A 13,152-nucleotide genomic window follows, 5' to 3' on the forward strand; every position below is an offset into this window, starting at 1 on the left:
ATGTTCAAAGACATTTTCAATCACATCAGTGCCCAAGAGTGACTATCGTCCAGTAGCACTGACATCTACAGTGATGACATGCTTTGAGAAGCTGGTCATGCCCAGAATGAATTCCTGCCTCAACAAAGGCCTGGGCCCACTGCAATTTGCCTATTGTCACAATAGGTCTACGGTGGGCGTGGTCTCACTGGCTCTCCACATGCCTTGGATAACCTGGACAACATAAATATCAGTATCAGGATGCTGTTCATTGGCTATAGCTCAGCGTTTGACACCATCAGTCCTACAGTCCTGATCAAAAAGCTACAGAATCTGGGCCTCTGTACCTTTGCAACTGGATCCCTGACTTCCTAACCGTAAGACCACAATCCGTACGGATTGGTAAGAGCAACTCCACCTCGCTGATAATTAAGGCAACACACATCAAAGTTGCTGGTGAATGCAGCAGGCCAGGCAGCATCTCTAGGAAGCGGTACAGTCGACGTTTCAGGCCGAGACCCTTCATTCACCAGCAACTTTGATGTGAATTTCCAGCATCTGCAGAATTCCTGTTGCTCGCTGATAATTAACACTGGTGCGCCTCAAGGACGTGTGCTTAGCCCACTGCTCTACTCTCTCTACACCCATGATTGTGTGGCTGGGCACAGCTCAAATGCCATCTATAAGATTGCTGATGATACAACCATTGTTGGCAGAATTTCTTATGGAGATTAGAAGGCGTACAGGAGTGACATATGCCAACTAGTGGAGTGGTGTCGCAGCAGCAACCTTGCACTCAACAAATTTCATGCAGTGATATTAAATCTGATCCTGATTCTAATTCGAATTCAAGAACTGTGCCTATGGATTCACTTTCAATAACTCTTCATCTAAAGTTCTGGGTATTTATTATTCATTTATTATGATCAATTTTTTTCAGATTTGCACATTTTATTGTCTTTTGCATGCCGATTGTCTGTCCATCTTGTGAGCAGTCTTTCCTTGATTCCATTGTGTTCCTTTGTAATTACTGTGAATGCCCGCAAGAAAATCAAATTCGGGGCTGCATATGGTAACAAACATTATTTTGATCATAAATTTACTTTTAACTGAGATATCTAGCTCCAGACCCAGATCCTGATCTTGATCCTTTTTTTCATGTTGTATTTCCTGACAGAGTAATTAGTTCCCAACTATTTACCTACATTCACCCTGTAACAATTAAAATGACGACTAGTAAACAAGAACGGCGACGCGGCGTTTTCTGGGGGTTGTAGTTTTTTAAACAGAGCACCCGCAGCGACCATGCGTAAGGGGAGACTACATTACCCTGCGTGCTCCAGGCCTCGACGTGGCTGCGCGACGGGATGCCAGCCGTCCCAAGACTACGAAACCTGGGGCCTACTGGGAAATGGAGTCCTGAGAAAGATTTCAACGTACATGCTAAAAGTCACGGTGACATGAGGACTACAACTCCCAGCGGGCCGTGCGGCGGGCGGGCGGTCTCCTGCGCACAGCTGGGCGGGGTGGTGGCGAAAATATCAGGACTGAGGCGGTGAGTTGGTGCCGGGTTAGGCCCGAATCGCCGCGGGGTGGGACATACTGAGGAATGGGGATGGTTAGTGGGGAGGGAGTAATCACGGAGCCCGGCCTCAGGCTTTGCCCTGCTGGGTTGCTATGGTTACAGGCCACCATTGGCTTCCAAGTGGGGTAATACGAGGGGAGGGCGGGCAAGCGGGACGGCGACAGGGTGGGGAGGGATCTGGGGGCTGCGTGATGCTGGCTGCCCGATCATGGGAAGGGCTGGCTGCCCTTTGCCCTGGCAAACCTCTGCAGGAACCGGGGACGCAGGGCAGAGGACAAAGGTCATTAGATCCTGGATTACAGCACTTGACCACCGACCCCGTCCTCGGGCACAGAGACATTATCAATGAATGGTTGTATCTACAGTGACAGACCCGTCCCCACCGGTATTGTACAGTGAAGTTATACAGTGACAGACCCGTCCCCACCGGTATTGTACAGTGAAGTTATACAGTGACAGACCCGTCCCCATCAGTACTGTGCCCAGTGTTATACAGTTTCAGACCGGTACCATACCCCGGTGTTATACAGCGACAGACCCGTCCCCACCCGTACTGTACCCTGCTGTTATACAGCGACAGACCCGTCCCCACCTGTACCGTACCCCAGTGTTGTATGGTGACAGACCCATCCTCACCGGTACCATACCCCAGTGTTATATAGTGACAGGCCCGTCCCCACCAGTGCCATACCCCAGTGTTGTACAGTGACAGACGCATCCCCACTGGTACTGTACCCTGGTGTTATACAATGACAGACCCGTCCCCACCTGTACCGTACTCCAGTGTTGTACAGTGACAGACCCATCCCCACTGATACCATAACCCAGTGTTATACAGTGACAGGCCCATCCCCACCGGTACTGTACCCTGGTGTTATACAGTGCCAGACCCGTCCCCACTGATACCGTACCCTGTGTCATACAGTGACAGACCAGTCCCCACCCGTACCATATCCCGGTGTAATACAGTGACAACCCATCCCCACTGGTACCGTACCCCAGTGTTAAACAGTGACAGACCCATCCTCACTGCAGGGCCGGACTTTAGGCTGGGCTGCAGCCCAGGGGCCCGAGCTGCAGAGGGGGCCCCAAAATAGGTAGCTATCATCTTGGCGGACAAAAAAAACACGAGTGGAGCACAGAAAAGAAAAATAAAGAAGAAAAAGAGGACCGTGAGAAAGAAGCATTAAAAAAGGCATTGAAATTGACAGAATTTTTTACACCTGTTCTCGATGATGCAGCAGTACCATCGCTCTTGTCAGAGTCTGAGACCGGTGGACAAATGGAGACTTGTTCAACAGCTAGCGCTAGCACCAGCGTTAGCACAGGACCACCGTCCTTGCCACAGTCAGCAGCTAACTTTGAAGAGGCAGAGAGCATGACTCTGGGATTCCCGACCACAGAGGCCTCTGAACAACCAAGTCGGGCTGCCATTAATGTTAACGTTACTGCTACTGAGGATCCTTACAACACTGATCCTGCTCACTGGGGAAAGGAAACGTTACATGGTTCAGTCCGAGCGTACTGGGCTAAGAAAGGGCCGGAGTCCTGCCAGAATAAGGATATGGATATCAAAGCTTTGGAATGAGTATACAAACAGCAGAGACATTTTTTCTCCAAATTTCACTTCAAACGCAAGCTCGTAAATGATGAGTGCATATCAAGGCAATGGCTGTTATATTCCTCTTCCACCGGCTGTGTGTTTTGTTTTGCATGCCACATCCTCAGTGATGGTAACTGTCTGTCCATCTTCGAAACTGGCTTTAGCGACTGGAAACATGCCGCTGAGCGCATAGGAGAGCATGAAAATAGCGAACACCACAGGAAAACGATACTGACCTACGTTACACTAGCGTCTGATGGCGGAAGAATAGATACAGAACTGCAGAAACAGTTCGAGTCAGTGTGTGTCTACTGGACCGACGTATTGAGAAGAGTGTTGGTGGTTGTGAAGTTTTTGGTCGAGAGGGGACTGGCTATCCAAGGCTCCAGTGACATATTTGGCAGGCCTGATAACGGCAACTACATAGGCTCAGATCCACAATGGGACAGGACAGGCTGAGTCATCTTACTCCGATGTCACTTGAAAGTGATTTTGTTCGGAAACTGGATCTTAGTGCTCTGAACAAGGATTTTGCTGTGAAGAAATCCAGAAGAATTGGGCTTTAATTTTGAAAAACAAGCATCTGACTTTGTAAATATCTAGGCTTGTGTATCAGTGCTGTTCCTGTTTTTGTGGCAATAGGCTAATAGTTAACTGTTTACAAACCTAGTAAGTAATAAGTGGTCTTTACTCTGAGCCACAGAGGACAGCAATAGGTTAGTATGTGCTGGATCTCATTTTTCAAAAAGATTGTTGGAGTATTGACAGGTTTCCTAGTTTGCCATAGTGCCATCTCTCTTGGCCTTTTTGTCTCTCGTTTCCATTTTACTTTCTCCGAACACACAGTTGAGAAAAATACCTAAATAAAAATACTTTGGTATTGTTTGAGAAATAGGGCCTATGATATGTGCAGCAGTAGCTAAATAAAGATTTAAGATTGGGTATATCATACTTTGTCTCCCTCATAACTTTACTAAGCCAACTAAGCCTAAGTCAATGTTTGAGTGCTTTAGATGCTGCCCTTCAAACTAAGAATCTGCATTACTTTCTGCCCTCCCTCTTAAGGCCTGTAAGTTTATAGCCTACATATTGTACTAAACCAATGTCTTGGTCCAAAGCTTTTTATATTTAGACCAGTACGACCTTTGCTCTTGTTCTTGCCTTTTTGTTGCTTGGTACAGCAGCATTTTACAGTGTCGGCAGGGAGCCATCAGGGCCTCCAGCCTCACTAAATCCAGCCCTGCTCACCGGTACTGTACCCCAGTGTTATACAGTGACAGACCCGTCCCCACCGGTACCGTACCGTACCGTACCCCAGTGTTATACAGTGACAGACCCGTCCCCACCGGTACCGTACCGTACCGTACCCCAGTGTTATACAGTGACAGACCCGTCCCCACCGGTACTATACCCCGGTGTTACACAGTGACAGACCCGTCCCCACCGGTACTGTACCCCGGTGTTACACAGTGACAGACCCGTCCCCACCGGTACCGTACCCCGGTGTTACACAGTGATAGACCCGTCCCCACCGGTACTATACCCCGGTGTTACACAGTGACAGACCCGTCCCCACCGGTACCGTACCGTACCCCAGTGTTATACAGTGACAGACCCGTCCCCACCGGTACCGTACCCCGGTGTTACACAGTGATAGACCCGTCCCCACCGGTACTATACCCCGGTGTTACACAGTGACAGACCCGTCCCCACCGGTACTGTACCCCGGTGTTACACAGTGACAGACCCGTCCCCACCGGTACCATACCCTGGTGTTACACAGTGACAGATCGTCCCCACCGGTACCGTACCCCGGTGTTACACAGTGACGGACCCGTCCCCACTAGTACCGTGCCCTGGCATCGTATGGTGATGGTACTACCACACTGTTTTCTGTGTTTTGTCCACAGTGCCGAATTGTCTGGATCCCATACTTACGCCTGACCTCTTCCCAACGTGAGATGTTGCCCCGGGAGATCGCCAGAGAGTCGCCAGTCCTGCCCCGCCTGCCGCCTCCAGCCCACAGCTGAGCAGCGTGGGAAGGGATGTGGGCGTCCCCCTCCTCGCCGCCGCAGCCCAGCCATGGCCGGGGGGGCAGCCCCTCGCTGGGGGAGGTGCGTGAAGGATTCCTGTGCCCCCTGTGCCTGAAGGACCTTCTGTCCGTTCAGCAGCTCCAAGCTCACTACGAGGAGGCGCACTCCAGCGACGATGACAGACACATGGTGGGCCAGATTAAAAGTGAGTGTGTGTCGCTGCGGTCCCCCCGTCCGCCTGCTTCCCACACCCCTCTCCTGCCTCACTTCCTACCTCCCTCCCCACCTCTGCTCTGCTTCTCCCCAGCCCCCTCCCCACCACCTGCACCTACCTCAACTCTGCCTCTCTCCTTCCTTCCTGGGCCCTTTCACCCCCCTCACCTCTCCTTCCTTTCGGAAGTCCTGGATGCCGACGGCCGGAGTGGGGGTTGTGGAGTATCCAACTTCGATCTATGTTAATGGACGGAAGGAAATCTTCCTGCCCGCGTAACAGGGCCAGCCAAAATGGCGTTTCCCTGATGCCATTGTATGGGACTAGCCACTGACCCTTCTTTCACTCTTCCCCCTTTCTCCCCTCCTTGCTGCCTTCCACCCCCGACAGCCTTCTTCGGCAGAGCGAAGCGCAGGCTCCTGAAGAGGGACGAGTCGGGCCAACTGGAGCCAGAGCCCCAGGACCTGGTTTACACAGGTGGAGTGGACACCAGCAAGTGGGAGCCTCAGGACCTCGGTGAGTTCTGTCAGTGGACTAGACAGGCGGCCTCTTTGTGTCCCTGGGTTGCAAGGGCCAATGCGCCAGGGATGCAAGGGGAGAGGGGAGGGGTCAGATGATAGGAGATGTGCGGGGTAGGTTTTCAGAATCAAGTTCATTATCCCTGATGTGAAGTTTGTTGTTTTGTGACAGCAGAATGGTTTGGTGGTGAATGCACACGGTATACAACCTGAAGTTCTTACTCTTCACGGTCATCCACGAAACAGAAGAAAAACCCCCAAAGCATGAGTGACAGGAAAATGTTAGAACCCCCTCTCCCACCACCTGCCCCAGCAAAAAGCATCAGCCCCCACTATGCAAGGAATAACAAGCGCCCCCCCCACCCCCAAAGAGACCATGATCTAGACCAGGGGTCCCAACCTTTTTTGCACTGCGGACTGGTTTAATATTGACAATATTCTTGCGGACTGGCCGACCGAGGGATGGGGGGGGGTGCGGGCGGATGGTGTTCAAGCAGGGTTAGACTCACCTCAACATGTCTTTTACAGTTAGGGTTGCCAACTTTCTCACTCCCACATAAGGGATAAAAGTAGCAGTCAAATCCCAGGACACTGTACCTCAGGAAAGACTACCATGACCATGAAGCCTTGCGCGGGCACCTGTGTGCGCATGCGTGACGTGCCGATTTTTTTCCCCACGAATTGGTTTTGCCTTCATCCTCCCGACTATACTGTACATGCATTATTTCTACTTTATATAGGCTGTGTATTTATCATATCATTCCTGCTTTTACTATGTGTTAGTGTTATTTATTTTCGGTTTTATGTGTTATTTGGTATGATTTATTAGGTTATTTTTTGGGTCTGGGAACGCTCAAAAAATGTTCCCACATAAATTAATGCTAATTGCTTCTTCGCTTCACGCCATTTCGGCACGAAAGGTTTCATAGGAACACTGTATCTTAGTGGGAGAAATACAGAACAAACCAATTTAGCCCAATAGACAATAGACAATAGGTGCAGGAGTAGGCTATTCGGCCCTTCGAGCCAGCACCGCCATTCACTGTGATCATGGCTGATCATCCACAATCAGAATCCAGTTTCTGCCTTATCCCCATAACCTTTGATTCCGCTATCTTTAAGATCTCTATCCATCTCTTTCTGAAAGCATCCAGAGACTTGGCCTCCACAGCCTTCTGGGGCAGAGCATTCTATATATCCACCACTCTCTGGGTGAAAAAGCTTTTCCTCAACTCTGTTCTAAATGGCCTACCCCTAATTCTTAAACTGTGGCCTCTGATTCTGGACTCGTCCATCAGCGGGAACATGCTTCCTGCCTCCAGCGTGTCCAATCCCTTAATAATCTTATATGTTTCAATAAGATCCCCTCTCAGCCTTCTAAATTCCAGAGCATACAAGCCCAGTTGCTCCAATCTTTTGACATATGACAGTCCAACCATCCTGGGAATTAACCTTGTGAACCTACGCTGCACTCCCTCAATAGCAAGAATGTCCTTCCTCAAATTTGGAGACGAAAACTGCACACAGTACTCCAGGTGTGGTCTCACCAGGGCCCTGTTCAGCTGCAGAAGGACCTCTTTGCTCTTATACTCAATTCCCCTTGTTATGAAGGCCAGCATGCCATTAGCTTTCTTCACAGCCTGCTGTACTTGTAAGCTTGCTTTGCAGCCTGATGTACAAGAACACCTAGATCTCATTGTACTTCCCCTTTTCCTAACTTGACTCCATTTAGATAATCTGCCTTCTTGTTCTTACCACCAAAGTGGATAACCTCACAGTTATCCACATTAAACTGCATCTGCCATGGATCTGCCCACTCACCCAGCCTGTCCAAGTCACCCTGCATTCTCATAACATCCTCCTCACATTTCACAGTGCCACCCAGCTTTGTGTCATCGGCAAATTTGCTAATGTTACTTTTAATTCCCTCATCTAAATCTTTAATATATATTGTAAACAGCTGCGGTCCCAGCACTGAACCCTGCGGTACCCCACTGGTCATCGCCTGCCATTCCGAAAGGGACCTGTTAATCGCTACTCTTTGTTTTCTGTCAGCCAGCCAATTTTGAATCCATGTCAGTACTCTGCCCCCAATACCATGTGCCCTAATTTTGCCCAGTAATCTCCTATGTGGGACTTTATCAAAGACTTTCTGAAAGTCCGGGTACACTACATCCACTGGCTCTCCCTTGTCAATTTTCATAGTTACATCCTCAAAAAATTCCAGAAAATTAGTCAAGCACGATTTCCCCTTCGTAAATCCATGCTGACTCGGACCGATCCTGTTACTGCTATCCAGAAGTGTCGTAATTTCATCTTTTATATACGGGATGTCCCGGCAAATATGGGACAATTGGCAAGCCTATGTTCAAGTTGAACAGTGCGAGACAGGGAATGAGGAAAGGTGAAGCTGACTCATATCATTTCCTCGCGGCCCGGTAGCACATGCTTTGCGGCTCGGTGGTTGGGGACCGCTGATCTAGACTATCAAAAACCACTGTGCGCCCTCAACAGTTCAACATGCCACAGGCTCTCTGTCTCTCACTGACGAGAGAGAGGTAGCACTCCTGCCACAGCGAGAGGGAGACTAACAGCTCGCTGGTTTGATGTTCAGCATTGTGTATTTCGACGGCAGCATGCCCTGCTGTCTCGATGTTCCGATCTCCCACAACGCGACACTAGCAGGGAGTTGGGTCCACGGGGCTGAAGGCGCCTGCCTTCCAGGCCACTCCTGGGACTATCGAAAGCGCTAAGCCACGCAGCTGGCTCCAAGAGTGGGAACCTGGCGCCGTGAAGAACCACGGTTTAAGTGCAGCTGTACATCAGGGACTCCATCTGGACCCCAGCCACCTTGAAGCAGAAAGAAGAGACATTAGAGAGAAGAACTTAAACTGTTTCGCAGATGGACTTGGACAAGTCGCCCTCTGGCACCATCTTTAGCTCCTTTACAGTGTAAATCGAGAATCCGTAAATTGCACTGGACAACAGATTGTTTTCAGAAGTGTTGCTTCCTCAGAATTTTTATTTATGATAGACCGTTGAAGCTGAACACAACTGTAATTTAAGTCTACTTGTATCACGTAACAATTTGGAGAAACAAGGAATTAACTTTTATTGAATATAATGCATTTAACAGTGCTGACGCTTTGCAATAGTTCAGCTAAGCTAAAAATGTTTTGTCGGTGATTTTTGTTTGGACTTGGTGACTGAGGCTTCTCGCTTAAGTGTCCAACAATAATCAGCCAGCATCGATGGATTCCAGTTGCCCTGATACCATTTCTCTAGAACCGCGATGTCCTGGTGAAACCTTTCACCATGCTGGTCACTGACAGCACCAAGGTTGGCAGGGAGAAGTCTAAATGGGAATGCAGAAACTGAATCTTGAGTGACATGTTGCACTTCACGGTTTTGTATGTTTGAAGCACGTTGTCAACCAGCTGCACATAGTTTGGTGCTCTGCAGTTGCAAGGAAAATTTTCAACAACATTCTTGATGGCTTCCATGTGATTTTCTCCAGTCCCACTAGAACAGCAGTCCCCACCCACTGGGCCGCAAAGCATGTGCTACCGGGCCGTGAGGAAAGGGTATGAGTCAGCTTCACCTTTCCTCACTCCCTGTCACGCACTGTTGAACTTGAACATAGGGTTGCCAACTGTCCCGTATTTGCCGGGACATCCCATATATTGGGCTAAATTGGTTTGTCCCATACGGGACCGCCCTTGTCCCATATTTCCCCCGCTAAGGTAGAGCATTCCTATGAAACCTTTCATGCCGAAATGGCGTAAAGTGAAGAAGCAATTATCATTAATTTATATGGGAAAAATTTTTGAGCGTTCCCAGACCCAAAAAATAACCTGCCAAATCATACCAAATAACACATAAAACCAAAAATAACACTAATGTACAGTAAAAGCAGGAATGATTTGATAAATACACAGCCTATATAAAGAAGAAATAATGTATGTATGGTATAGTGGGGAAGTTTAAGCCAAAACCAATTTGTGGAAAAAAAATCGGCATGTACGCGCATGCGCTCACAGGTCCCCGCGCACGGATTCATGGTCATGGTAGTCTTTCCAGGGGTAAAGTGTCCCGGGATTTGACTGCTACTTTTGTCCCTTATTTGGGAGTGAGAAAGTTGGCAACCCTAACAATAAAAGACATGTTGAGGCGAGTTTAACCCTACTTGAACACCCACCCCCCCCCCCACCCCGGTCGGCCGGTCCGCAAGAATATTGTCAACATTAAACCAGTCCGCGGTGCAAAAAAGGTTGGGACCCCTGCACTAGAAGCTCTTCGAATTGCCTGTCATTGATGACATTTGATTTGTGGACCAACAAAATGCCTTCCTTAATCTTGGCATCTCTTATTGAATTGTGAATTGAAATAACAAATATAGGCAATTTCAAGAAAATGGTGCTCGGAGGGAAATTTCATGGTGATTTTCATGATCAAAAGCCCAAAATCCATAAGATATACCCAAAGGTATGCAGGAAGCAGAATTTTTCTGTCCAGGGTTACTAAAATAAATAGTGTTTAGAAAGGACATGGGTCAGTTTTACTTGTCACTTGTGCATTGAAACATACAGTGAAATGCCTTGTTTTTGCGTCACTGACCAGCACGGTCTGAGGATGTTCTTGGGGGCTCGCAAGTGTCGCCAATGTAGCATGCCCGCAACTCACCCACCCTTTGGAATGGGGGAGGGAACTGGAGTGCCCGTAGGAGATGCACAGGGTCACAGCGAGAATGTGCAAACTCCTCGCAGACAGCGATGGGAATTGAACCCTGTCCCGTGATCGTGAAACGTTACGTCGTGTGCTCAGCGGGCATGCGGGTCTTGTTTCCCATGCTCTGTAAAGCCTGCAGAGGCGGCGCACGGTACCCCCCAACGTGGGCTCTGAGTGGGAAGGCGGGAGCGTCTGCCCCGTTGAGAGGGTTGGAGACTGTGTGAGGGAGGCAGGTGGGCAGCAGGATGCTGGTAGTCTCATTCCCGGGTGATGACAGTGCCTCTTCCTGGACCGCAGGCGTGACCAGGAGCGTGAGGAGCGAGTTCCAGCAGTGGCGAGGAGCCCGGATCAACCACTACGTCATTGAGGTCAACAAGTTGCTGATCCGTTTGGAGAAGGTAGGCGGACGGGATCGCTCAGGATTAGAATCAGAGCAACGCACGCAAAATGACAGCAGGTCAGGCAGCATCTATGGGGTTGACATTTCCGGCCGGGACCCTTTATCAGGACTTTCATCCTGGTGAGGAGGTTAAGAGTCCAGTTGCAGAGGGAGGTACAGAGGGTTTTGAAGCTTGTTGAAGTCCCGATGAAAGGTCTCAGCCCAAAATGTCTCCATTGATGCTGTCTGACCTGCTGAGTTCCTCCAGCAATTTGTGTGTGTTACTCTGGATTTCCAGCATCTGCATAATCTATTGCATTTGGAAAGGATGTGGTTGTGCTTGAGAGAGTGCAGAGGAGACTCGCCGGGATGTGACCCGGATCGGAGGATTTGAATTATGCAGAGAGATTGGAGAAACTGGGCACATCAGGGGTATTGGGTTGAAACGTCGACTGTTTATTCATTTCCATAGGTGCTGCCTGACTTGCTGAGTTCCTCCAGCATTTTGTGTGTGTTGCTCTCGATTTCCAGCATCTGCAGAATCTCTTGTGTTTATGTATTCGAATCAGGTTTACTGTCGCTGACCTATGCAGTGAAATTTGTTTTGTGTCAGCAGATACAGTGCTGAACTACTAGAAGTTGCAACATTAAGTGAATAAGTAGTACAATAAAAGTAGTGGGGTAGTGTTTATGGGTTCAATGTCCATTCAGAAATCTGAGGGCAGAGGGGAGGAAACTGTTTTTGAATCGTTGAGTGTGTGACTTCAGGCTCCTGTACCTCTTCCCAGATGGTAGCAATGAGAAGAGGGCATGTCCTGGGTGAAGGGGGATGTCACCTATTTGAAACAGGAGCAGGAGTAGACCATCCGGCCCATTGAGCCTGCCCCGCCATTCAATAAGCTCATGGCTGCTCTGTCCGTAAACTCAGCTCCATCTACCTACCTTTTCCCCATAACCCTTAATTCCCTTACTATGTAAAAACCTATTGAACTGATTTGATGCATCGCCTGTCGAAAAAGCCCTCGATGCTGACTGAGTTTGCGGGAGGAGAAGATGGCGGCGCGATGCAGCGCACGCAGCTCTCCGGTGAAATGATACCATATTTGTAAGTAGGATGCCGTGCACAATTCTGATTTGATGGAGACAGACGTGAGAAGCACAGAGGAACATCTGGAGAAACTTCTGAAATGCCCAGTTCGCTGGCGCTGCTACTGTGCGATGGAGAATCTCTGGAGGGAAGGCCCCAAAATCCCCAGCTTTGCCTGCTGCTGGCGACCGAGGCTGGGGTCAAAGCGTTCGGCAGAGATGGTGCTCGGTACTTGGTGTCGGAGGGCTGGTTGGAGGCTCGAAGTTTTCGGACGAATCGGAGTCGGACTGTGATCGGGCATGGCAGGGAGAGTTTTCTTCCTTCTCCCGTCTGCGTGAGATGTGGGACTTTCGAGAGACTTTGAACTTTTTTACTGTGCCCATGGCCTGTTCTTCATCAAGTTATGGTATTGTTGCACTGTTGTAACTATATGTTATAATTATGAGGTTTTTGTTAGTTTTTCAGTCATGGCCGGTCCTGTGTTTCTGTGATATCACACTGGAGAAATATTGTATCATTTCTTAATGCATGTATTACTAAATGACAATAAAAGAGGACTGCGTGCCCTCATAATCTAAAAAAACACTTTCTGCAGCTTTTTCTGATCCTGTGGCATCCATACCAGACGGTGATGCAGTCAGTCAGAGTGCTCTCCACAGTATATCTGTGGAAATTTGCTAAAGTCTTTAGTGAGATGCCAAGTCTCCTCAAACTCCTAACAGAATATAGCTGCTGTCGTGCCTTCTTTGGAATTGTATCGATATGTTGGGCCCGGGATAGATCTTCAGAGATGTCAACAGTCATGGCATTGAAACTGCTCATCCTTTCCTCTCTCCTTCCTGAAGTCCACAACCAATTCTTTGGTCTTACTGACACTGAGCGCAAGCTGGTTACTACTCAACCAGCTGATCTATCTCACTCCTGTATGTCTCATCACCATCTGAGATGCTGGTAACAACAGTTGTGTCATTGGTAGGTTTATAGATGGTGTTTGAGCTGTGCCTAGCCACATAGTTAGGTGTAGAGAGA

At 48.9% G+C, this 13,152-nt stretch overlaps 1 protein-coding gene across 3 annotated transcripts in view; it reads left to right on the forward strand.

Moving 5' to 3' along the window:
• Positions 1-1,458: 1,458 nt before the first annotated feature.
• LOC134338748 (rabenosyn-5) overlaps positions 1,459-13,152 on the forward strand; it is a 31,202-nt gene continuing 19,508 nt past the window's right edge. The window contains exons 1-4 of one of the 3 annotated variants that reach the window (XM_063034791.1): positions 1,459-1,534; positions 5,078-5,405; positions 5,802-5,927; positions 10,955-11,055. In XM_063034791.1, coding sequence (XP_062890861.1) covers positions 5,213-5,405; positions 5,802-5,927; positions 10,955-11,055 — 420 coding nt within the window. In that variant the 5' untranslated portion in view covers positions 1,459-1,534; positions 5,078-5,212. Of the gene's footprint in view, positions 1,535-1,767; positions 1,845-1,937; positions 3,759-5,077; positions 5,406-5,801; positions 5,928-10,954; positions 11,056-13,152 lie in introns of those variants that run through there. The other 2 variants (XM_063034792.1, XM_063034790.1) reach the window with 2 other exon arrangements.

Source organism: Mobula hypostoma, chromosome 28 (assembly GCF_963921235.1).
Source record: "Mobula hypostoma chromosome 28, sMobHyp1.1, whole genome shotgun sequence".
Lineage (NCBI taxonomy): Eukaryota > Metazoa > Chordata > Chondrichthyes > Myliobatiformes > Myliobatidae > Mobula > Mobula hypostoma.